General features: G+C 40.3%; 1 protein-coding gene and 1 long non-coding RNA gene across 4 annotated transcripts; one reads left to right on the forward strand and one right to left on the reverse strand.

The window, feature by feature from the left end:
• Positions 1-1,100: 1,100 nt before the first annotated feature.
• On the reverse strand, positions 1,101-6,009 carry irx6 (iroquois homeobox 6). Of its 2 annotated transcripts, none has more exons than XM_011493316.3 (7): positions 5,426-6,009; positions 4,198-4,470; positions 3,586-3,695; positions 3,099-3,391; positions 2,323-3,003; positions 1,960-2,071; positions 1,101-1,645 (listed from the first exon to the last, which is right to left on the reverse strand). In XM_011493316.3, the coding sequence occupies exons 1-6, from the start codon at positions 5,489-5,491 to the stop codon at positions 1,965-1,967; spliced, it is 1,530 nt and encodes a 509-aa protein (XP_011491618.1). In that variant the 5' UTR covers positions 5,492-6,009; the 3' UTR covers positions 1,101-1,645; positions 1,960-1,964. The 2 variants fall into 2 exon arrangements, with proteins under 2 accessions (XP_011491618.1, XP_011491624.1); XM_011493322.3 differs by having other exon boundaries at positions 4,198-4,420; positions 5,426-6,007.
• A 4,778-nt stretch (positions 6,010-10,787) lies between these two features.
• Positions 10,788-25,063, forward strand: LOC110013778. 2 transcript variants are annotated; one of them, XR_002288921.2, is made up of 4 exons: positions 10,788-10,826; positions 20,196-20,331; positions 21,354-21,436; positions 23,943-25,063. It is a non-coding gene; the product is annotated as an uncharacterized LOC110013778 (long non-coding RNA). The 2 variants fall into 2 exon arrangements; XR_002288917.2 differs by having other exon boundaries at positions 20,196-21,436.
• Positions 25,064-26,906: the final 1,843 nt, after the last annotated feature.

Genomic DNA, 26,906 nt, shown 5'->3' on the forward strand with positions numbered 1-26,906 from the left:
ATATCACCTCCGTAGCTGCTGGCAAGTAAATGTCAATCAGTGTGACATTCAGGTATTTGAATAGACTTGTCTGTATTTTAGGTAGCCAGTCTTTTTTTACCAAGAAATTTAGTGAGCTTTTGGTTTTGTCAGCTTTCACCTCATGCAGATCCTTTATTGGCTTCCAGATAAGCACAGAAGGGGGAAATTGAACTGGAAAAAAAAAATCTAAATAAGCCCAAGTTATTATTCCTGACCTTCCTCATCCTCGACATGTAGATTTTCGTGGATTTACTGGCGGCTCCGCCATTGGCCAAGGGCTCGCAAGATGACCAGAGCCTGAAAATAGAGCCTGAATTGCCCTAATACGACAAACACTTTTATTACATGCATAATCCCACAAATGCGAACTGAAATGACGTTTTTGGGGGGCTGTGGTGTATTTGCTGGTATTGTTTCTTGTTTAGGTCAGACTCTAAATCTTTTACTGCTCATGTAAAAATGATTCTGTGGTTGAAGTGATTAGTACAGAACATCCGAAGCCACATCTCTTTTTGTCAGAAATATGATTAAATCTTAATAACAAGATGCATATATTTTTGTTGTAAATTATGACAAATCAATATGTTTCATTTTCTGTTTAGGACTCAGGGAAAGTATTATAAAACTAGTACACATCTCAGTGCATGTCTATAGGAGGAGTTCATGCCAACAGAGTCTCCAGGAAAAACAGTTAAATCAAAAGTTATGTGGCAGACCATGTGAATCTCTGCAGGTTTTGATCCTACAAATGACCTTTTAATCAACACAATGTTAAGTTAGAGCAGCGGCTCACTGCACAGGGGACAAAGCAGCATTCATCCCACCTCTCTGCCTCATGTCTTTGCCTGAACAGTAACAAAGTGTTTGATGCTACTTTTGATTAGACGCTGACAACACAGAGATGGTGTCCCCTTTCTTCCGCAACTTGAGGATTTTCCTCATGTTCTTCCTCTGAGTTATGACCTTCCACCGGGGGCTGCAGCTTTTAGGGAACTAGGCCCTCTCAAACTTTGATCAAGCACACATCAGCAAATATGTCCTAATTGGCTGGTGAATTAAAAAATGACAAGACTCAAAAAAGAAATCTCCTATAGAAAAAAATGTATTAGAAAAATGTAGTCAGTGGCAAACACAGGAAGACTTCACAGTTTAACAAAATGACAAAAAAATATGAAGAAACAGAAATCCAACAGTGGATCCGGGTGTCTTTTTTTGTGAGTCAGACTAAACTTTTCTCCTTAAACATCTGGATAAAACAACACACAGTCACAAATAAACAAATTACTCAATTCAACAAATCAACACTTAAATAATAAAAAAAGAGACAGCAAAATAAATACACAAAGAAATAAATAGGTTTCAACACACGATTGCCATACACAAAAACAGCCGTCTCCTTTGGGCCATTGTTGTAAGTTTGCATTTTGAATATTTTTTTTTGCATAAAGTCTGTAACACCATAAAATCAATGTTGTGCAAAATGATAGTCAAGTCCACAGTTTGACAGTTTGCAGCAGCGCCAGGTTCTTCCAAGCGTCAGACTGAGGCCGCCTTTCGGTCAGCTGTTCCTTTAGTGCATAATAGATGTCCTGTTATTTTTCATAGCTGATCTCTCTCCAGTGATCTGTGGTACAAAGGAAACTTGAGGTTAAAATGAATTCACCAAATATGAAAAAAAAACAATTTTTATAATGGGAAATGTTCGCATCTCTTCATTTTCTTTTAAATTGATCTTTCAGAGAGATTTCTATCTCAAAGCTGAATGTTTTGACAATTTTTGTGACCTATTAATTCGTTTTTTATGTAAAAGTAGATTTGCACAGATGTCATTGATTACAATCAATGTGTGTAAATGCTTAGATTTTTTTTTTCCTTGACTCATGCAGCCTTTTATGTTTGCCACTCCTGTGCTCCTTCCAGGTCAGTGCAGCCTCTCACCTGCTTCACCTCTTCATGACTGGCCTGAATGCAGTGACCTTGTCAACCTGCGCAGTCCCGCAGGCTTCACTGAGGTCAGATGGCTGGATCTCTGCTTTGCCACCAGAGAATCCTGCACACCAATAAAAGCACATTTCAAAAAAGCTGTCTCGAGGGAAAGTCTGCAAAAAAAAACTATACGTCACTCACTTATTGACCTTGTATTGCCAGAGTTAAGAAAGCAAAAGCAAAAATATGGAGAAATACATCTATATTCGCTGCTGCTCTTTGCTCTGTTTTTAGTTGCAATTTTTCTAGATGTTTGCATTATTTTATACTTAGTAAAGTAAATGTCTCCTCTGCGGAATAAAAGGACAGACGCACCTTCAATGCTGGAGTACTGACATGTTTCTTGGAGTGCAGCATAGGATGAACAATTAAGCTGGAGGCCTTTATGACTGTAGCTGCCAGTTCCACAGACTTTTGAGTGCAAGGATGAGCCCTCAGAGAAGGGGCTCTCAGCATTATTGACACTGATAGACTCATGGAGGATCCTCATGGCCCCACACTGTATGGCAGGAGCCACAGAAATTCGGGAGCTTTGGAGCTGACAGTCCCCCGCTGAATTTCCGTTTCTCAGTTCGGAGCCGGGCTGCTGAGCACTAAGTATAACCCCTGAAGCCGCTGTCCGAGCCAAAGACCAAATCCGGGGTTTTTCGGATGCGTCAAAATGAGACAAGGACACCGCGCCTGCTGTCGAGCCAGTCGAAGAGGCTGCTTTGGACACCACGGGTTCCAGGAAATCAGAGGGGGGAGGAGGGAGGGTGGGCGCACTTTTGATGGTGCAGGGGAATGAGTGGAAGCTGTTGGTTAAACTCAGGTGCAGGTCAGAGCTGCAGTCTCTTTTGTGAAGAGTTCCAGAAACCGCCATGACCCTTTGGAGGTCTGGCTCGTCTGGCGTCGTCTTTTCACAGTCACTGTCCAGTTTGTCACAGTCTTCTTCCTCATCCATGTCCTCCAGATCACTCAGATGTAAATCCTTCTCCTCCTTGCAATCGCTAGAGTCTAAACAATCAAAAAAGTGTGAGAAATTTAATCTATCTTTAAGGTCATCAATATTATTATCATTTTTTTTTACTTTAAAGCAAATAAATGCTTACTTTTGGTTATGTCTTGATCACTTTTGCTGAGGTCGTCCTTCCTGTCATCACTGGTCTTGTTCTTTGGTGACCAGGTCATCTTATTCTCCTTTTTAAGCCTCCTCCTGGCATTGGCAAACCAGGTGGAGACCTGGGTGAGAGTCATTTTAGTGATGATGGCCAGCATGATCTTCTCTCCTTTGGTGGGGTAAGGGTTCTTCCGGTGCTCATACAACCATGTTTTCAGGGTGCTGGTGGTTTCACGAGTGGCATTCTTTCTCCGTGCTGTTCCGTTAAAATCTACCGTCCCATATCTGAAACAGGCAGGAAGTCACACATGCACTTCAGTTAGTGCGTTTTATTGTTTGACACGTATGGGGCTTGACCTCAAAAAAGATCAAGATCTCATTAACTTTGCTCTCCAGTTTAGCAAATCCTATGCAGGAAAAGTCTGCTGTGAAACACTCAAATGCATGCTGATGGAAATAAAAACAATTGAAAGGTTTACCTGTCATATTGATACTGTCCCAGTGAGTGATCGTATGGGTAGTATGCAGCCGTTTGAGTGATGCCAGAGTGTAAAGTGCTTGTGCCGTCCTTAATGTCATATTGAGGGTTCTGTACAAAAAAACAGAGAATTTGTTACCAGCTGGAGGCATTTCACTTCAAAGCTGCTCATCATGCAGGACTTCTAAACGTGTTTTCAAATACTGTCATAAAACGTGTAAAATTGTTAAATAAAAATCTTTGGAGCAAAGACAAAAGCATATGATTGTGTCACTGTTTTAACTGTTCCACAGTTTTTGTAGGGGGAATTCATCTGCATTTTGACAAAATATCAGTTTAACAAAAAAACAATCTTGTTTTCATCAAAACTTTACTTTTAATTTAACTTTAACTTTTTCTTTTTGTCCTACATATGCCACTTTATTTTTTTATGAGATAAACAGTGGTTGGAGTGAGCGTTTGGACCCACTAAATAATTTTACTGGGGGGAAATATGAATTGCCACTCATTTAAAATATTGGTTGCCCCTGCTATCTTTAACATAATTGATCAATCAAGCTGATCGATCATCTCCAACCCCCCATCCCCCTCATTGCGCATCAGGGAAGCCCACCAGAGAGGAGTAGAGCGCGGACGGGTCGGCGCCGTATTGGAAGTAGTTGGCGTAGTTCTGGCTGGCTGCAGCTGCCGCTGCGTAAGGAGAGCTGTACATCCCCAGCGCCGCGTTCAGCTCCGTCCGGCTGCTCGCCAAGAGCCGGTTCTCGTAGGGGGGGCAACAGAAGGAGGCGGCGGCGGCGGCGGCGGTCTGGGAGCTCCCTGTCCCGTCAGAGACCGACCTGGAAATCGAATCGCAGCAAGTCGTACTGGGGTTTGCCGACACGAAAAACTGCATAAAGAGAACCGTGGATAGATATGGTCATTGTTTTTTTCAGCGTTTATGTGGATGCATGTGCAACACTCCTATGTGGCTCACGCTGTAAATATTTATTAAAAGAGAGAAAAAATATTTTTCTTCAATACATTTTGGTTAATTTTAAAATATATAATTTATTCTGCGTAAGCTTTTGTTTCATTTCCTTGTAACCTTTCATGATTCAAGGTAAGTTTTTTCCAGGACAGCAGCACCATTAACATTATCTGTTTTTCTTTTTTTTTAATAACATAAAATAAATGACCGCATGGTCACAGATAAACTTTAAGAGATTGTGGAGTTTTGCAGAATGCATGCGCTAAATCCAACTGCTCCAGCATTTTTAAAAAATATTATTGAGATCAAAGTTTTGCAAAAAAAACCAAACATCTTTTAAAAAAGTAAAATGTGATGCAATCTGTTTAAAGCTGAAAAATCTCACTGCTAAAAAGTTGTCACCTAAGTTTTCCATGAGAACTTCTGTCTCGAGTTGAACTTACCCAAATAAGTTCTATAAAACAGCTAAAAACAATACATTTTGCCTGCTGATAAAGCTTTAGGAAAGTTCGTCACTGCTGCGTCTTCTTCAATTTCAATTAATAAAAAATAGTAATAATAATGATACAACTTTTTTAAGTGAAAGCCCAATTCCAGTTTGTACAGTGCGCAGTCGGTGACATTCATCTCTATTGTCATCGTAAAAACACGTGAGTTCATTCATAATTCAGTGTAATTGGACACGGATGCGCGCAGGTATGTGGATATTTACTCTAATTACAAAAGCTCCACGGAACGCACAAGTTCTACAAGAAGCAGCATATGGCTTATTACTGTTTGTTCAAAAACACATTCTTAAAGTGAATAAAATATATTCTATCGTTTCTATAGCCTCAAGCATAACATTGAAAACAATTTTTAGAAATGGTCTTACCTGTGAAGTTGCATTGTAAGGATATCCAAACTGCGAGAAAGACATAGCTGCTTCTTTTGTTACCATCAAGAATATTCTTCACCCTTGATCGATTGCAACCAATTCTACTTCAAATCCACAGTCTTCCACACATTTCCACGCACGGCCTTTCGCTCAATAATAGATGACTTGACTCAAAGGAGGAAGACTTTAGGCAGGCACCAGCTGCAGATTGTTTTATATGAATGAATAATCCCCCCCCTAGGACCCGATGATAAATTAAATTAAGCGTCATTAAGTGCAAAAATAAAACAATGAAAAAAATATATAGAAAAAGTGTTGTTGTGTTAGCTGTAGGAGGCTTAAAGGATAACGTAAGTCCTCTAAGATATGGACTCTGCTTGTGCTATTATTTGTGGCTCTATAGTTCTTTAGCATTCATCCATGCAAGGGTATCAGCGTGACGTCATTGTAATCCCGGAACGGCAGGGTACCAAGGAGAGAATAATGTCTTTGCCAATCACAACCAGCGCAGGCTTTTCTTGAGGTGCACTGTACACTTTCTTGTTCCCCCTCACCCTTTTTTCCACCAAAAGGAGAAGTATTTCCTTTTATAGCCTTTATATTTTTTGAAATATCGAACTACTGTTATTTATCACTTAAGAGTAAAAGCATCTGTGAGCCAGTAAAAAAATTATTATGAACAAACATAATAAAACAGGTTTTCAGAGTCATAAAGATTTTTTTTTTCTAAAAACAAGAAAAGTTTATTTTGAAGAAAAAAAAACGGATTATTTTCTTTTTCTTTATTATTATTTTTTATTCTTTAGACCTCAGTTCGCCTCTGCCTCCCGAGCACAGGTCCACCCTGGAGTTAATTACGGTGATGTTTCTATCTTTCTCTATTAGAAAGAGGGGCAGTCCCAACAGAAACGGTTAGAGCGCTTTTTGGCAGGTCAATAGACCCGTGATTGATGCGTGCCTGGAGACCTACGTGACCATCACGGGTAATGCGTAATTGTATCAATTAACAAATGGATACATGCCCTTGTTTAACCAACGAGTAACAGGGTGAGAATTTGCCTTTGAGCTGAAATCAGAAGAGCTGTGCGGGGGAAAAAATAGATATTAGCAGCCATGCTCCCAAGTCTAATTAAATATCCGTGCAAGGGGGCGACGAGAATTGCATTTTAATTGAATGATGCGCACATGAAAGATGGGGAAGGAATGATGCTGCCTCTCACTGAATGAAAGGAGAAATGATTTTAAGCCTTATTAGATCAGCAGCTCAGTCATCACTGCTGCCCTCACTCTTCCCCATAAACACAAACCAGCTGTGCTTTTCTACTGTGCTGAGCTGGGACAGCCTGTGAGGAGAGGGTCCATTCATTTCCCCCTGCAGCCTACACGTATTTATACTGTCACTGACAGCAATGATGATCTCTGCTGAGGAGGAGTCACGTGGTCCGCTCCTGCTGAGGCCGTGCGCCAAATTGCCCCTGACACTCCCCCAGGAGACCGTCTGCGATTACGGCCTTTCTCTCCAAGGGGCGCCAAAGGGCCACGAGCACGAGACGTGAATCGCCTGTGAAAGATTTTCCACAGAGATGAAGTGGACGGAGTGGTCAGTTTCTTTTCCCCAAGCTTTCACTGCAGCTCTCATCCACTCCAGGCCTTTGCTCAGGAAGAAATAACTTTGGTCCTGCAAGAAACTTTCTGGATCATACCAAACCAAACTTAATTCAACATTCTATATATGCCTTCCTATTTATATTTACTTTTTTTGTTAAACATACAACTTGAAGGTGAAATATTGAATGCGTTTTATGCTGATTATTGTATTCAATTTAAAGGTGAGTTCTACAAAAAAGTTACAAATTATCCTCAGCTAAAAATAATTGCAATTTCAAATGGTTACATTTTTTTGTGAGAGCATTTAAAAATGAAGCATGTGGAAGAGTGAGCAACATGTTAGTTGCAGAAAAAAACTACAAAAAAAACATATAGGCCACAGCGTTCACACCATTTGATCGAAAAGTTATAGTTTTTTTTAATTGGCTGACCAGAAAACATCCATAGCCCGTGTTAGAATACCATTTCTGTTAAAGGTTTTTCTTTACATAATGTAAAGTTTCTCAACAACCCCTTCATAAAAATATTTTATCGGAACAGTGGACTGCACTTATTTATCTTAAACCATTACTAAAGGCAAATGTGCTAATAAAAAGCCTGAAACAGATTTAATGTAATTGCTTGCCAAAGTTCGACACATTTCTACAAGGGCATGTATGATGGGCCAAGTGCATATAGACACACTCATGCATAATGTATGTAAATGGTCACTGCATATCTCACTGAAAAAGGCCAAAATAATGATAATTGTTATGGCAAAATGACCACAATGTCTTCTATTTTAGGTTTTTGACAAGCTTACATCAAACTTTGGAGTCTGTTTGAAAAAAGTTCATTTTAAAGGTTAAGTAAATGGCAGCTGACTCAATCACTGCAGAGTCAATTACATTTTCAAAACATTTTTATTTTACAATTTATCCTCTGTTATTTTAATAAATTAAGGTTAGCTAATGATAGATGCTGAACAAACTGTAACAAAAAAACCTGAAAAAACTCTTTGCAAATATGAACATACCTCTGCAGCTGAGACCCTGAGTAATCCAACATGCAAAACAGTCACGCTTAAAGTACCGTAACGTAAAAATGGCCTGATTGATCCAATTGGGTACTAATGAGACCAAGTGATGCACTCATTCTCCATTAGAAGCTTCAGTGGGAAGAGGGAAAAAAACTGGAAAGGTTAAGTCAACACTCAATAGCTCCTAGCCCTATTCTCCTATTTAATACATTTCCTATGCTGACTTAATGAACCACATAAAGCCTCTCTAGTTTTCATCAGATGGGGGTAGCAGTAGTGCTGAGGTAGAGAGAGGGGGTGTATAAAATGGTAATAAGGGCAGTCAGATGAAGAGATGGAGGGAGAACCCTGAGTGCGGCATGAGGATGAAGCAGTACCTACCTGGAGGTGTGTGATCTCATTAAAGCCAGATTGGTATATGCCAATAAATCCAAGGCACTTGTGATCTGGAAATATTACACACACACATACACACTGCATGCACACATATGTCCCTTCACAAGGAATATTATTAGTCCTACTAAATTATCCAAAATGGAAGGGAAGTAATAAATATCAGATTGAGAAGGAATGGAGGAGTAGACGGTCACATCAGGGACTGGTTACTGCAAAAAAAACAACATCTCCGGGGCTGAAGAGTAATTACGGGACATAGCAAGTCATTAAACTGTCATCAGACACACACACAATGAAGAGAATGGTAAAACTACATGACAAAGTCAATCAAATGTAAAGAAGAAAGCAATAATTGTACATAATGGTGCGACATAGAAGACTATAAAAGTTATGCCTGTGTGGCATTCTCTGATTGCTCAAGTTTAAAAGACAGTGTTTATTTTTCAAAGCACATAATTACACATTTTTCCATCTGATTTTGTTTTCCATGATTCAAACATGGATTTGTACATGAGAGGGCAGGCAGAATCAGTGTTTCGTTTGTTTCATTGTCACTCTGATTACTTGAAGTCAGATATTTAACTCAAACAAACCCTAGGCAGTTTTTGTCGGGAGCCTCCTCTCCCACAGGCCCCTGGGGCTCCTTGGAGAAGGTGAAACTGAAATAGCAGAGAGAGGCAAAGAACACAGCAAGCCATGCTTGTGTGCTTGTGTATGCTGGCTGGCAGAGTCCCCTTGAGGCTCAACTGTAAAGCTATCATCAGTACCGGTGTCAGGGATTTGTAGCTTGTCACTGACAGAGAAGGAGTTCTGCCAGTAACTCCTGGAAATAACTGCTTATGTTGAGAGAGAGAGAGTCTGGATTCCACAGCTTGTGAGAGTGAGAAAGGGAGAAAATGAGTGGTATGATGGTGTTTGTGTATCTATTCTCTTGGTGTATTTGTATGTGTGTACAGGTAGTAGATGTGTTGTCTTTGACAAAAGGTCTTCAGCTGTTCGTGTCTATGTGCATTTGTCAGTGAGAAATTTTAAAATATGCATGCTCTGGATGTGTCAGAAAGGCACTGCGTAGAACTATAAATCCAAATTCACCATAAAATTTCAAATTTGAAGAAAAAAAGTAAAGACTAAATGTTTTTTGTTTCAACACCACTAAGAAATTTCTGTCACCACCCATTCCGCTCACATGGACTTGCATTGGTTGGAATGGAATGGAATGGAAACAAGTTTATTTCGAATATATGTTAAAAAAACAAAACAAAACAAAAAGAAAGAACAGACATAAATAAAAAAAGAGAATATAAAGAAAACATTCACGCTCAAGAACCGTTATAAACACAAACAGAATTTTTTTCTTTTTCTTTTTTCTTCCATATATGAACACAAATACTACAAACAATTAAACAATTATACATATTCGAAAAGGAGTGAGAAGAAGTATAAACTTATATAAACTCACCCCCTATTCCTCATCAATATTAATTACATTAGTAAGCAGCTTCTTTATTTATACACAATGTTTCATAAGGTATAATAATTTTCACAGAGTACTGTCCTGAATACTTAGCATGAATTACTATTGAAGAATACTATGCGCATATTAAAGTGTGGATGCCATGCTTTGAACAACTTTGTCAAATAAAAAAGCCCTTTAAACGCTGATTCTATTGATACCAATAGTTCGCGTCGAAAAAAATCCGAAGCATATGAATAATAGACATCTTTCGAAGGAATCAGAGATTTGGATCTGCCGCTAGAGCGCAGGCTGGAAGTGAACCCGATATGACCTGTGACGTCATGAAAGGCGTTGACTTTCGCAGTTCCGCTTCGGACAGCATGTAAACAAAACAGGTAGTCTTCGTTTCTCTAGTGTTTAAATCTGTTAATCATCAACATGCCAAGTCGTTGTGTGGCAGCTGGATGTAGCAATACATCTAGTGAAAGTGTATCTGTGTATAAAATTCCCAAAACAAGAAACGCTGCTGAAAAGGGGAAAGTTCAAGAAGGTGGACGGCGAAGGATTTTTCCCTCCAGATCTGCAGGAGAGAAGTCTGCGTTTTCGAAGGGACAAAAACCGGGACACAAACGAAGAATTTTGAACGGAGAGTTGGGAGGAGGATCTTGGCTTCTGAGTCGAGGAAAGGCGGGTGAGCTGGAAGCGAGCGAGCCGTTTTCTGGGTCGGAGAGGACGGCGCTGGAGTCGGGAGCGGAGGCTGCTAAGCTAGTGTGCATCACGATGGATCACATTGAGGCGAAGTAGTCGTGTTTTCTGTTGTCCTTGGATCCAACTGGAGCATTTCAACGCACTCAATGTTTTGCAAGAGAAGCAACAGGCCTGCAACGTTTTTTTTCTTTTGCTTTTGAGGTGCCGGTACCGTGAGTAAACTGAACTGTGTGTGTGTGTGAGCGCGCGCGCACGAGAAAAGGTTTCAAACGGGTTCAAACGGGTAAAACTGTTAATGTTCCACAGTTGTTAATGGTATACAGTGACTTTGTTAACTAAAGAGTAGTACCATCTGGGAAACTTATGACATTTATTTTGTAAATTGGGTTGAAAACCAGTGTTTACCTTTGTTTAGATTAGGCCAAAAGGGGACATTTTGAGTATATTTTAGGGTAAGTGGAGTAATTTAATTTTATACATTTTTTAGACTTACTGGAGTCTAGCCGAATCTTCATGCTGGCTATGGTCATCGGCATGATCACTAGACCTACTACTTTCTGCTATATCCTCCTCACTTTCGCAAAAGGGTTCGAATCGATACGGTTGCAAAAGTGACTCATCATCATGATAATCTCCGCAACTTTCCTCTTCATCTTTCTGTTCATCTGATGATAAATCGCTAATAGAGACGGTAGCATCACTCTGTGCTTCGCTATCGGTGCTAGCCATGTTGTCTTCCTTGTCTTCCTTTCGTTACGTCACAAACAGGGCGGAGCGAATTCGGCGGAATGCGTGAAGCCGGCGGCCGTCCTCGTTGTTTATATTGCGTTTTTCGCTATTTATTCTTTTTCGAAAAATATTAAAAACAATCGCAACATGAAATAGAAACTATTTACTATATTTTGGCTTATTAAAATAGGCCATGTCACCCACACTTTAAGATAAGAATAATATACACATACATATTTTTACATATGTATACTTACATACATATATACATCTAATATCCATCCGATATATTTGAATATCGTTTTAAAATCATATATTTATATCTTATTTTAAAGAGTTTTATGTTGGGACATTGCTTTATTTCATCTTCTATACTGTTCCACAGTTTTGCTCCACAAATAGAAACACTGAAACATCTTCTATTTGTGCGTGCTTTGTGTATGTAAAAATTTTGTTTTCTTCTCAAACTGTACTCTCCCTCTCTTTTCATGAATAATTTTTGTATATTTGCTGGTAGTAAGCTGTATGTGGCTTTGAACATGATTAATGCTGTGCGCAGCTCCACCAGATCTGTAAGTTTCAATAATTTTGATTGTAAGAATAATGCATGTGTATGATCCAGATAACCCACGTTATGTATGATTTGTATCGCCCTCTTTTGAAGAATTAACAGTGAATGAAATGATGTTTTATAATTGTTTCCCCATACCTCCACACAGTAGTTTAGATACGGTAGCACCAGGGAACAGTATAGAATTTAAAGTGATTTATAATTTAGGACAAATTTTGCTTTATTTAGCACTGATATGCTTTTAGACAATTTTGATTGTATGTATTTGATATGTGGCTTCCAACTTAATTTATCATCAATTACAACACCAAGGAATTTACATTCATATATTCTTTGAAGTTGTACCCCATCAATTGTTACATTAATGTGCATGCATTTTTTACAGTTACCAAACAACATAATTTTTGCTTTGCTCAAATTCAATGATAACTTATTAATATTAAACCATATTTTCAACTTTTTCATCTCTTTAGTTACATCTTCCAACAGTTTAAGTCATCACCATCACAGAAAATATTTGTATCGTCTGCAAATAGAACTAATTTAAATATTTCAGATACTTTGCATATATCATTAATATACAGAATGAATAACTTGGGGCCCAACACTGACCCCTGTGGGACACCACAAGCAATGTCCAAACATGCTGAACAAACATCTCCCAACATCTCCCAAACATCTTGCACTTCTTCTCTGACACAGGCTTCCATCCATCCATCCATTCATCGTTATACTCACTTGATCCTGTTCCAGGTCACAGGGTTACTGGTGTCTATGCAGCTACTGTTCGGCAAAGGCGAGGTACACCTTTAGCCAGTCCATTGCAGGTGACGCAGGCTTAAAACCAAAAGTATCAGTCAGTTCACCAGGTCACTAATAGGTGATATAAGAAGTGCTTCTTCTCAAGCGAGTGCCATTTTATCTTTCTTTCACCGTGAGCAATTCAGCCTTTATTTCTCCAGAGTTCCTAGTGCTTTTGTTCCTGTTCTTATTCCTCTTTTTGGATGGCCTCCTGGACTTATATTAAAGACTCTGATTCTGTCACTCCCTGACTCTACCATTGTGTCCGCCTGAGCTGCACCTGATAGTACAATCTGGCCATAACATGGATACATTGGAGTCAGAAGATCTCCTTGCAGCGCTTGGAGCACAGGGTCAGAGAATAACCCAGCAAGACCAACAGCTCGCACAGCTCCGCTATGATTTTGCCACTGCCATGTCATCCCTCTCAACGCAGCTCTCTGACGTACCTACGGCGCTTCAGAATTGGAACATTTCGGAGTGTTCTTCCTCTGTGACTCCCTCTGCTCCCCCTGAGACAGCCACTACGCTCCCTGGACCTTCAGAGCCCCGCCCTGTCAGACTTTCCAGTCCAGAACGCTTTTCCGGGGATCAGGAGACTGTTGCTCCTTTCTCACGCAGTGTGAGCTCCATTTTGAGTTTCAATCACTGGGCCACATCGAAATGGAGCCGGCGCAGCGCAGTGTGCAACTCGCTGCCTTTATTCCTAGAGACTTTCAGACAGATTTACCATTCAGCAGTCCCTGGAAGAGAGACTGCCAAAGCCATTGTGAACATAAAACAAGGTAGAAGGTCAGTGATGGATTTGTTCAGAACTCCATCTGCTGATATTGGATGGAACCAGCTGGGGCTACTGGATGCCTTCTATACCGGTTTGTCAGAGTATTTGAAGGACCATCTCGCTCCTCTCGACCTCCCCCCAGAGTTGGATACTCTGGTCTTGCTGGCATCCAAAATAGATCAACGCTTACAAGAGCAACAACATGGGAGATTATCCGCTCCTCTCTCCAGACCTCCAAGTTTGCCCTACGCTCCTTCACTCCAACCATCATGCTCAGAGGCAGTTCCGTCTCCTGATGCTGTTGAACCCATGCAAGTGGGTCACACCCGCCTAACTCCAGCAGAATGCCAACGGCATTTCAGCGAGGGTCGCTGCCTCTACTGTGCTCAGCTGGGACACCTGATCACCAACTGCCCTATCAAGGGAGCTGCTTCCACCAACATTTCCTCCGTCAGGGCGATTGCAACCCAGTCCAGGATCTCTGTACCCAGACAATTAACGCAGATCACGCTCACCACAGACACCTCCACATCCGCTCAGGGTGCGCTGTTAGATTCTGGAGCAGACACCAACTTGATGAGCCATGCGTTGGCTTCCAAACTACAAATAAAGGAAGTTGAGATGTCAGAACCCCTCACAGCCACTGCGCTGGATGGCAGATTGCTTTGCTACATCACGTACAAGACCCCTCCCGTGACTCTGTCATTTCCTGACGGACATTCAGATCTTGTTTTTTCTCCCAGCCTGGACGAACACATCTCCACAGTGAAAGAAGTCCTCACGGGACTACTTAACAACAAACTCTATGTGAAGGCAGAGAAGTTTGAGTTCCATAAGGACCAGATCAGTTTCTTGGGTTGTGTTATTTCGCAGGGGTCTCTGGCCATGGACCCATCCAAGACAGTGTGCTGAAGTGGCCCACCCCCACCACCAGGAAAGATCTCCAATGGTTCTTGAGTTTTGCAAACTTATATAGGAAGTTCATCAAGGGTTTCAGCTCTGTGGCTGCTCCCGTTCATGCTCTAACCTCTTCTAAAACTACCTTACAGTGGTCTGCATTGGCTGATAACGCTTTCCAACGTCTAAAGTCGTCCTTCACCACAGCTCCCGACATCACCTTGCCAGACCCAGCTAAACAGTTCATTATTGGAAGTTGATGCATCCAATATTGGTGTTGGAGCTGTCCTCTCCAAGAGGTTGGGTGAGGACGGGAAAATTCACCCTTGTGCTTTCCTTTCTCGCAAGCTGTCTTCTGCAGAGAGAGAATATGCTGTGGGGGACAGCGAACTCTTGGCGGTCAAAGTCGCACTGGAAGAATGGAGGCACTGGCTGGAGGGCGCAGTCTATCTGGTTCTGATCTGGACCGATCATAAGAATTTGTAATTCATAAAGACAGCTAAACGACTGAATCCCCGGCAAGCAAGGTGGGCCTTCTTTTTCTCCAGATTTAATTATATAATTTCATACAGACCTGGATCCAAAAACGGAAAACCAGATTATCTGTCGTTGATGTATTCCTCCGCTGAGCTGCCTGTGGAGGAGTCTGTTATTGTGGCTCCTGAAAAAGTTCTGGGAGCATTCACATGGAGCATTGAGTCCAAAGTAAGGTCAGCCAACAGATCCGTTGCCAGTCCTGCAGCATTGCCCCCTAATCGGCTGTTTGTTCCTCCAGGGTTGAGAAGTGAAGAACTGCAGTTGGGGCACTCCTCCCTGCTATTGTGTCACCCGGGAGTGTAACGGACCTTGTTTCGTGTAACAGAGAGGTTCTGGTGGCCAAATATGAAAAACGATGTTTCCGGGTTTGTGTCTGCATGTTCTGTCTGTGCCCAACAGAAATCCTCAAATGCCCCTCCAGCTGGACTCTTTCATTCATTCATCATTCATTTTCTATTCCGTTTCTCCCTTTCGGGGTCTAAGGGCTGCCGGAGCCTATCCACTTCGCCACTTGTGGGCGAAGGCAGGGGATGCACTGGACAGGTCGCCAGTCTGTCCCAGGGTAGAATGTCCACAATCACACACCTATTCACTCTCACAATAACACCTATGGACAATTTAGAGTTGCCAATTAACCTATGAAGCATGTTTTTGGATGGTGGGAGGAAGCTGGAGATCCCGGAGAGAACCTTGACCTCAGGTTACCACCCCCAAAGCAATGGTCAGACAGAGCGAGTGAATCGGGATCTGCGATGCCTGTCTGGGCAAAATCCCTCATCCTGGTCCAGATCTCTTCCCTGGGTGGAATACACCCACAACACATTACCCTCTACCTCCACTGGCCTGATGCCCTTTCAGGTTGTTTTTGTTAGTAGCCCCCTCTGTTCCTTCAGCAGCAGCTATGGTGCGTCATTGTAAAGGCACGTGGATCAGATCGAGGGCGACCCTCGTGAAATCATCACTATCATACAGGAAGTCTGCAGACCGCCCCCGTTATCCTGCTCCTGTTCACTCGCCTCGGCAGAAGGTGTGGCTTTCATCCCGGGACCTCCCGCTGAAAGTGCAGTGTCGTAAGCTGGCCCCGAGATTTATTGGACCATTTTCAGTGTTAAAAATTACCAATTGCTCTGCTGTCAGACTGCGCTTACCCAGTTCTTCTCAGATTTATTTCATGTCAGCCACATCAAGCCTGTGCGGGAAACCCCCCTGGGTCTGTCCTCTGTACCACCTCCGACCCCCCGGATCCTTGATGGAGGCCCTGTTTATACTGTCCGTCGCCTGCTGGCGGAAAGGCGTCGGGGCCGGGGAGGGCTACGGGCCTGAGGAACAGTCCTGGGTTCCCCCTGCCATATCGTTGACCCCCAGCTCATCCAGGATTTCCACGCCACTCACGGGCCTAGGCTGCACGGGGTCAGCCGTGGGAAGGGGGTTCCTGTCAGAACTAGTTAGCTTTCTGGTTGTCTTCTTCTTCCTCTTTCGGCTTTTCCCATCAAGGGTCGCCACAGCGAAACAACCTCTCTTTCGAGGAGGAGTCGCATGGTTAACTTGGCAATGTTTTTACGCCAGATGCCCTTCCTGACGCAACCCTCTCAATTTAGCCAGGCTTGGGACCGGCACAGAAGCAGAGAAGGGAATAGGGAGCAGCCCGGATTCGAACCCTGGTTACACGGACGGAAGGCGCCGCAAACCAGCACGAGCTAAACTGGTTAGCTTTCTGGTTGTCACTTCCTGTTTTATTGTATAGTCCTGTCTTTCACCTGTCTTCATTTCCAGTTCCTGCTGTGTGATCTGCTTCCTCCCTAATGTGCTCGACCTGTGTCTCATTGTCTTCCCTATATAAGCAGTGCTTCTTCTCAAGCGAGTGTCTCATTGTCTTTCTTTCACTGTGAGCAATCCAGTCTTAATTTCTCAAGAGTTCCTGGTGCTTTTGTTCCTGTTCTTATTCCTCTTTTTGGATGGCCTCATGGACTTATGTCAAAGACTCTGATTCAGCCACTCCCTGACTCCACTATTGTGTCTGCCTGAGCTGCACCTGCCAAAGTTCCACTCCAATCATCTTTTGATTATAAAAATAATTTCCAGTGCTATTTTAATTATGATTATACCTTTTTAAGTTTAAAAAAGGGTCATTTTCTAGGACATTGTTTCTGCAGAGCAGCAGTAATTCACCTCCGAATTGTGGCAGAGTGAGCCTGACCCTGACTTCCCATCATCCCCTTTTTTACACTCTCGGCCGATAACTTCCAGCCCCTCACACCCCAAACCTAACATTACTCAGTGAAATAAAAATGCCGAGCAGTTTTGAGCAATTCAGCCATACAGTTTTGAACCAGATGGCAGCTCAGACAAGGAAAATAGACTTACATGGATCTATTTGTCTGCAAGTGGATTCATCGGAATGGAGCGGAAGGGAGCCTATGGCCTGCTGTTGAAGGTACATCACACAATCACGTGTCACATTTTTCCCTCTGCTCAGGATTCACAATGATTTGAATAAAGTAATACACAATTTTATGCTTAGTTTTCTTTATTTGTGTTCTCCACTATAAGTAAATGACAAGAACCAAAAGCACAATTTTCATCGGAGTCTGTCTTTTCTGAGCAGTTTTGAAAAACTACAGAGCTTTTGTTTTATGTTCAGCCAAGATGACAACTACCACGGAACAGCAAAAACTGGGCCTTAAATGAGACAATGGATCACTTGACCACATAGTCCACCCATCGTCAATTATGATCAAGTTTCCCAACTGGGAATTTTTGCAACCAAAGTTTCAACTTTTCATCAGGCTTCAAACAATAATTGACCCTCTAAATGTTGAAAGTGTGAAGGAAAAAGCAAGAAGAGGAAAATTACAGTTAAGTGGTTTGCCTTTGACTGAAGCAGCTGAACTCCCAACAGCATCGTGGCCCATCTCTAAGCTCACTGCACAAAGACAGTTCCAGTAACTGTCAGTCTAATTACAGTACAGCCACTGCTTTTAGTCATGGAACGTATCTGTATTATTTTTCTCAAGTACCACCAGAGGTTATAGGCTGGTGGTTTGTATGCAAAGTACAGCTATGAACCGAAGGCAAAATATTACCATTTCCCTGTGCTGTTAAAACCTATTATTTAAGGTCCGGTAGGTAACAAACAAGTAAACTTCACACAGTCATGACGGACAGCCAAAGGACAATGTTTCCAGAAAATGGTTTACTTTTAGGAAGATGTGCTCAAAACAAGGGAAAACACAAAAAAAATAAAAAGGTATCATGAGATATTAAAACAGTATTAAAATAGTTTTTATTGTTTCCTGGATTTTTTTGTTTATTGCTTATAACAATAATTTACATAAGGAAACATGCAAACTTAAAGTGATGTAAATGGTTGTAATACTAAACTCCTTTGGAGTGTTCCGTGTTTAGCATGTCAATGTCACACCGTATGGAGACAAAAACAGTCCAGCTCCATCTGATTGAGGTTCAGTTTGGTTTTACTGCTAAATGGTGCCAATACAAATAGGTGTGCTTGATGTTTGTCTGCGTAAATTGTTTTGAAAGGCCTCACCAAGACTTTTTTGGGTGGATTATGGGAGGGAAGCTATAGAGCCAAGTGTGTTGAAATAATCCTCCCTGAGCTGACAGTCAGATTTGTTCCTCTTAAGGACACAAAAGAAAGAAAAAAAGATTTTCTATTTTCTCCATCCCAGGCATTGAGTTCAGACCATGAACTCTTAAAGGAAGTGAGTGAGTTGAACTTCAACAAAATTTCTACTAAAAGGTTAAGATGAAAGCTTAGAAGACCAGTTATGTAGTTAAAAAAACATACATCTTACACATATAAACCCACTGTCCATTCTGACTATACATTCACAAGTCAGGTAAAGCAAAATAACATAACAAGGTAAATTAGTGTAATTGTATTACACGTGATGCAGACAACCCTTTCTTCTTTTGTCCTTGAAATCAAAGGCATGCCAAATAAATTGGTAGTCATTACCACTTTGCTTTTATTTTCCAACCTATGTAAGAAAATTGAAATGACGGATTTCATGTCCTGGTAAGTGAGCCAACCCAGCAATAAGTGATCCCAGATCTTTGTGCAAACTGTATTGATAATCAAATATCATCCAGGATGGGAACCTCTGCTCTGTTGCTTATTTGCTACAAGGTCACTGTTGTCCCCCCCCCCCATTATAAACCAGACCCAGATGCAGAATATGAATAGGAAGTGCAGATGTTACATGGTTGCCAACATCAAAACATCTTGCTAACTGTATAGGCAGTGAAACTCAATACTTTGGATTTCATTTTAAGGATCTTTGTACGCAAGTGAACTCTGACCTTTGCCTCACAGTTAATAAGTCAGATTTGGGAATAAAAAAAACTACCTTGGTTTAGCTTTTTCTTACTAAGGCTAAACATGAATCTACCGACTTCTGACCAAAATGTAGTACATTTTTAAACCTGACAAATGATAGAAAGTCTAAAAAAAATTAAAACCTGTACTAAAGACAGAGCATGGTGCTTTGAGGAATACATTTGCTCTGTACTGTAAGTGAATGTTCAGCAAATTGTGTTTGTGGAAAATAAATTGCCGATGAGAGCATAGCATGGAAGGGGACTAAAAAAACTTCGATGTTGAACACAACTTCACCTTAGGGTGCTATGACGGAACGTAGCATTACCTTAAGGTGAATTTTGTAAAATAACACCCTGAGTTTAAGTACAAATTACTGTAAAAGAAAAAGCTTGAGAAGGAAAACAAAACCATTGTTTTATCATGTTTAAAATTCAATAAATAGTTTTAAAATTATACATTTTATGAAACAAGACTTTATCCACATCAAATTGATTTTCTTAGAAAAACCTTTTTTCGGCCCCCACCTTTTTACAAAACATGCAATTCTGATTGCAGGTTCATCTGATCTTTTCATCTTAACTGTTTTTTTTTATTTCCTCACTGATTGGTCCTGGTCTTTTTGTACTTTGTGGTTTGCAACATGAGCCTTTGTATTCCCTTTCATTGCACCTGTCAACAATTATTAACCATTGTCAAAATTTAATTCTTGTGGATTCATATTTATAAAAACTTTTTTCCACTTTGTGAGAGACTGAAGTTGTTCTGCATCCTGGTGTTACTGAGGTTGTCATCTACATTAATAGATTAAAAAGATGAAATTGGAAACAAATCAAAAAGTATATAATGTGACTCCTAAAGTTTTTCTTTTCTCACGATTGTTTTCACTCCTTATCTAGTCCTCCCTTTTCTCACTCTCTACTCAGTCACCACTCAAGCCATCAGCACGCTGGTTCGGAGTGTTCCCTTCAGGAAGGAGAGTCCATGTTCCAACTGCAGTCTGATACTGGGAGCCAGATAACCCCTGCAACATGTGCTACTCTGCAATCTCATCCAGCAGAAGTTGAGCCTTTTTTTCTTTTCTTTTTTCAGTAAAAACACTTATTAACAGCAAACAAAAAATAAAACATCTAATTTGCTTTAGGTGTTCAAACATGTTTGCAGGCAGTAAGTAACCTTGTACACTAGACTCTTCCCTCCTCTTTATTAATATTAAATACAAAAGACAAAATGTATATTAGTAGACAATTCTTAACTTCTATAACTATTATATAAAACGGTTTGTTAGCACCTCAATCAAAGTAAACCAGACACTTAATGATACCTGTGCTACATTTAGGAAACATGTGTGTCTAACCTTAGGTTATCTTGCAAAAAAAACTGGTCAGTTTTTACAGGAGTACCATGTTGGAAGTGAGCTCCCATAGACCTTACACTTCTGACCTCATTACTATTCAGAACTAACAGTGAGAAGACAAGTAATACTACGTTCCCAGTGCAGTTCATCCCTGCCGTTCATAAATGATGTGCACGACCGGCGTTGGTGTGTGTGTTTAACAGCAGCAGTTTCCTTGAACTCCGCTCTCCTGCCACTTCTACACACACATGCGTTTACTTCCTCCAGGGAGATAGAGGGCCTCTGCTTTCTGTCAGAGCGTCTTCAGCAGCAGAACTCCGGGGCCTCTCCCTTGGTGGGAAACTGGCCCTTTCGCTTCACAACCGCCCTGCAGATGAGAAGAAAAACAAGAGCAGAGGAAGGCACTGCAGCTCCCCCTCTGCTGCCGCCGTACACATTTTCTTTATCATCTTAATCCTTTACCCACGTCCTCTTCCTTTCTCCTCTATTGTCTGCGGAGGCGATCAATAGCGTTAATTGGCTCACTGAGTCACTGTTACATTGATTGCGGTCTCTAATAAAGAGGTTATTGATTGGCACTTTGTTTAACACAGGCCCATACACTGAGAGCTGCCCTCTAATGCTACCAAGACAGTAACCTTTTCCTGTTTGCCAGTTTTTTTAATGCCATAAATTATGTCAGTCAATTAAGTAGATTTTTCTTCTCTCACACTTTTTGCTCCACCAGGGTATGAATAATTCACAGATTCCACCAAGCTGAAAGCACCAGCTGGACTTCTTGAGTGTTTAGTTTCTTTCTTATCTATTCAGGTAAGGAGAATTTCACTGTGTACAAATACAAACATTATATTTGCAGCAAACTAGATTCTTAAAACTGAATTTGTTTTAATCAACAAAGCAAAAAGTTGAAAAAAGTGAGTGTAGTTTTAATGAAAGAATCTATACTCTAGGTTTGTATTATTTACAAAGAACAGATCACACCAGAGAACAAACTTTTAGCCGTGCACTTCTATAGACAATGTTTACTGCTGCAAATAATACATGTGGATGTGCCTTTACGGAATTGCCTTTGGGGAAGTTAGAAACACTTATTTTTCAACATTAATGAAACAAAAACAAATCTCAAGTTTATTTGAAGCACTCTAGCCATAAACATAAACATAAACATAAATAGAATAAAATAGAATAGAATATAAACATAAAAATAAATAAAATAAAATTCATTACTACATGGTGCTTTGTTGTGATTTTAAACTTTAGGTTTTTTTGGTTGTTTGGGAACCAGCTTGCAGATTTCAGAACTTGACTGCGCCTCACATTTTGCTTTAGTTCTTTACTAAATACCCCAGAATAAATAATTTATTAATATTTAGAGGTGGAGCTACAGGGTGACAAGGGGGGAAGCTGCCCCACCAGATAAAAGCATTTTTTTAGTCAATATTAGTAGCATTATTAACAAAGATTAAGTAGCACCAATACAAGCTTCTTTAAGCATTTGTAATAGCACATCAGCTAAAAGAACCTCTGTTAATATTAATAACAGTAAAACCAAGTTTAAAATGTCATCATTTCATTTGTAATAGCTTTCCAGTCTCATTTGCCACCCTTCCAAAGTCTTTTAACCCCCCCCCCCCCCCCCCCCCCTCCCCATATAAAATATTTTAGCTCCAGCAATGGTAATACTAAATAAACAAATTCAACATTTTTTAATTTCTAAAAATTGAAATGTAAAACAGTAATGTAAATGTTGCTTGCATTTGTTAAAGGCATCTTTTTTCCTTGCTGGATAACTGGAAACATGTTGCACAGCATCTTATGAGTGCAATGAAAATATGATTTCTTTCTAATTATATAATTGCGAGCAATTTTTCAGAGACTTAAGTCAGTCAAAGACAGGTCTCCTGAGTAACAGGATGGAAACTGGAAATGGGGTGTTAGTACCTTCATGTGAGATTTAATTAGTGCTATTAAGTATTCAATGATCAATGGAATTTGTTTTAGCCGATCAATAGGTGGCCAGCCCTGAGAAGGACAATGTGCATAAGTTACTTATTTGCATTTCAAAGCATCTCATGTCACGTGGCCCCATTGGAAATCCATACCTTTTTGTTAGGCTGTAATTCATATTTAGCTGCTTTATCCCCTTATCACTGACTGCTATTGATTCCCTTCCCTTTATTTACTGCCTGCAAACTGCCTTCGGTTTAAAATGTCAAAATGTTTTTAGGGAATCCGATATTTCTCCGTCTGCCTTCCTCTTCTCATATCTAGGTCTCTATATTTCTCCCTGTGTGTCTCTCACTTTAATTCCCCTGTCTCTCCACCCCCTTTCTTTCTCCTTCACTCTCAGTTCTCCTCGGTGGAGTTGGAAATTAAACCCTGTCATCTTCCCACCCTCCGCACACATCTTTGCTCACTCGGGTGTGAATCTGCACATCATTCAAATACATAACTCATTGGTACCTGGGGAATACTCAGAGCCACTTCAAAGTAAACCCCCCACCCCCCAATCCTTCAATTTTGCGTGTTCCCACTGGAGTTCTATTTTGTTTACCTGAGTTAACTCTAATGGCTTGTTTTTCCCGGCACATATCAGATGTTCAAGAGCAACGTTTAGCCAAGTTCAAGTGTGCGCCGGCCTCACCGGGATTTTTAACGTGATTTCATTTTATTTGGGCTCAACCCCTCCGAACATCTCTGATTGAAAATTTCCTTTCTGATTTTATTTGAAAATCTTGTTTGGCTTTTTATTTGTATTTTCTTGTCTTGCTTGTCCTTTACTTTGTTATATACTTAATTGGTGTAAACAGCTGTATTTTTTTCTGAGTGAAGTTCTCTAGATGTGTGGACAGCGAAAAAGAATAAAAGACTGTTCTTCCACAAAATAGATCAAACACTTCAATTAAAAAAACATTTTTTCTGTACTATAAGCAAATATGTTTGATGCATATTTATAACATTTTATAAAAAATTTTATTGTTTATGCATCCTCTGTTCAGCTGGAAATCCTTTTTTATTGAAAACATTTTAATTACAATATTTAAAAAAAGTGATTTATGTCAAATGTAATAAATCACATGCAATCAAAAAGTATTTGAATTATATGATAAAAATATTTTAAATTGTACAGTTAATTCCAAATAATGAACTGGGATTACAAGCTACATATTAATCTTCTGGAACAGCTAAAATACCAATAAAATTCACCTGACCATACCAGTGTTATGAGTAAGCATGTATGAACTATGTTAATTGAGATTCATTTATTATTGGATGTGCAATCATTAGCAAATTAAAGTACTGTGCCCTTTTTCAGTTAAAGTGATAAAGCTTCGGTGAGCAAGCTCGTGCATCTCAGTCTTCAATGACAGAGGTCAAGGAGTTAACCTTCAGAGACCTGAGGTCTGCATGAAGCACCATCAGTGCCATCAGGATACATGGCCTCTGCGCTGCCGCACAGCTGGGGAACAGAGGATCAGGCTGAAGTGCATGTGTGTATGTGGGTTTATGATTGCACATCTGTAGGAGCTTGTGAGAGACTACCTTCATAGTAATATGTGAGGGTCATGTAATGCAGCCAGACATGAGTGATGGTTGAGATATTGCTGCTGGAGCACTCAAATGCATAGGAAGTTTTTGGCTATTTAAAGTTAAATGGATGAATGGCTACACAGATTCTTTGTGGATAAATAAATGTATACATAAAAATAAAAAAACGCATAGGTCTGTATGTTCAAAGTAATAAACGTTGCTAGACTAATACCAGATTCCAAATTTAGTTTGTGGTGGAAAAAATGTGACAATTAAAAAAACTGAGTTTGATTTGCTTGTGACTGCAGAAACAAAACTCTGCATTAAAGAAAGCACTTTTACAAACTATTTACATTGTAAAGTGGCTCCATAAAAAAATTAAAGTGCTTTAAACAAATTTCTTCTCTACCTTTCAAACCTTTTTAAAATTCTTTGTTAATCTGTAAAAGTGTATGCCAATATGCATCAGGGACAACGTAAATTAAGATTTACGTCAGATCACCTCAGTTTGTAAGGCCAGGAATAGACAGTCGACTAAACAAATTACAAATTTCTTTATTCCATCCAATCTGATTTTGTTTATTGCTGAAATTGCTGTTTTATTGTTTTGCATAAAAATCAAGACATCAATGTGATTACGCACATTGAAGGACATCCGTCATGTTGGGGCGAAGACATTTCAGCTTGAACTTTTATATTGCTCCCTGTAGCGCCCTTAATCTAGGAGGAAATCAATACAGCTTTTACTGACACATTGAAAGGGTGGAGTATTGATGCTCAGATGTCATTTTGAGGAGGATTTGATGTTTCTGTTTTCTCTCTAGAAGCGGAGCTCAGTGATTGAAAGCTTGGGGCAGTTTTTGGGAAAAATCAGTATAAAAATGTCATTGTCTCTAATGATTACGAAAGACGCAAGAAACTGTGACAATCAGTGTTTTAACAGACTACAATTTTTCAATAGCAAATAAATCAATATTGGGGAGGATTGAAAACTCAAAGCACAGGTCAAAAGACAAATTAAAGTAGGACCACCCGCGCTTCCACATTTTTATCAATTCTTATACTTTCTATGTCTTATTACATCATATCAATGGATTATTTCATAAACATTCATTCATTCATTCATTTTCTTTACCGTTTATTCCCTTTCGGGGTCACAGGGTTGCCGGAGCCTATCCCGGCCACTTGGGCGAAGGCAAGGGATGCCCTGGACAGGTCGCCAGTCTGTCGCAGGGTAGAATATCCTCAATCACACACCCATTCGCTCTCACACCTATGGACAATTTAGAGTTGCCAATCAACCTATGAAGCATGTTTTTGGATGGTGGGAGGAAGCATGAGATCCCGGAGAAAACCCACGCATACAACGGGGAGAACATGCAAACTCCACACAGAAAGGTCCCCCATATTTCATAAACATATCTAGATCAATTTCTATGGCCTTTCTCTGTTCATCAAGATTGTTTTGTCTGTTTCTCAAAGTCCCACAAGGTATTGGGACAGTCATTTCTGAATAGGTTTGGAGGTTTGCACTCTAAATTCATTTCTGTCAGTCTAAGGGTTAGTGTCATTCAATGTAGCCTTTTAAACTTTGTTTAAATGCTATTGTTCTGCTTCACTGGCCTATCAGGACCTGTGTTAACCTTTGGAAGCATTGAAATGTGAGCTTATCCCCTTTTGATTTTCATTTGTAGCTGTCCACGACATCTGCTCTGCTATTAGACCAATCCTGTCACTTTTGACAACTTTTTTTGTTCCTTCACTGCTGCAATTTGTTTCAACCCCGGTAAAATTCTGTTGTCTGTGCTGCAAGTCCATTGGCAAACAATAGAGATGCAGTTTCTCTCATTTCTAGCTTGTGATGTTATGCTGTATTGGTGGTATTTGACCGTACCACAATTGGTATCCACCTCCCGTCTTTGTAATTGTCTGGCTCAGGCTTTGGCAGTACAGTAGAAAAAGGACGAGGACTGTTGATAGTGACTTTGTTAAAATGGTTTTGAAGAATTCTGCAGAGTTGCAAATTGCTTAATTTTGTTCTTCCTGCAAGGTTCTCGAGGGTTTGTGTTTTATGAGTGTTTTATTTTAACAATTTAGAGCCTTTTAATGACAATATGGCCATATGGTGGATTGCCTTTGCCCAAGAGTAGCTGGAACTTGCTCCAACATACCTGTGACTCTGCACAGGACATAGCAGGTAAAAAAGACAAAAAATCTGATTTAACCTCCCCCCACCCAAAAAAAAGTATATGGTAAAAGTACACCAAAATTACTGAATATACTGTGCTAAAAGAATTATTTAGTTTTGTAAACATGCATCTCGCATGTTAGTTATTTTTTCTTGTAATATTTTATCATCAATCTATCTTTGTTTCAAACTATAGCTTTAGATTTGCATGTGTTTAATGTATGTTGTATCTGTAAATACCCATGTCACCCTCCGTTCTCCTTTAACCCAATAGTCAAATTCATATTTGTACATTTGAATTTCCGCATGTCAGTGTTTTCATGTCCGTCTTTCTGTTTCTTCATAGAACGTCTTCTGCTTCTCTGACAGTCGGTTAACTCCAGAGTCACATTTCAGGCCTGGCTGCTGCTTAAAGGCCCATAATCTACTTGGCAAATGACTACAATGTTGCGGTTTGAATGGAAGCAAATTATTCGCTTTAAGGACTCCTGCTGCTGTGGGACCCGAGGCTAGTGACTAGTGCTGTTAACACACACACACACACCCAGCGTGCAAGTCATC

Source organism: Oryzias latipes, chromosome 3 (assembly GCF_002234675.1).
Source record: "Oryzias latipes chromosome 3, ASM223467v1".
Taxonomy (NCBI): domain Eukaryota; kingdom Metazoa; phylum Chordata; class Actinopteri; order Beloniformes; family Adrianichthyidae; genus Oryzias; species Oryzias latipes.

Excerpts from the sequence above, each read along its gene's own strand:
- irx6 (XM_011493316.3), bottom strand. The coding sequence starts at position 5,491 with ATGGTAACAAAAGAAGCAGCTATGTCTTTCTCGCAGTTTGGATATCCT. Across the intron at positions 3,004-3,098 it reads TGATCAAGACATAACCAAAA|ACTCTAGCGATTGCAAGGAG; the intron begins GTAAGCATTTAT and ends TTGATTGTTTAG. Across the intron at positions 2,072-2,322 it reads TCAGTACTCCAGCATTGAAG|GATTCTCTGGTGGCAAAGCA; the intron begins GTGCGTCTGTCC and ends ATTGGTGTGCAG.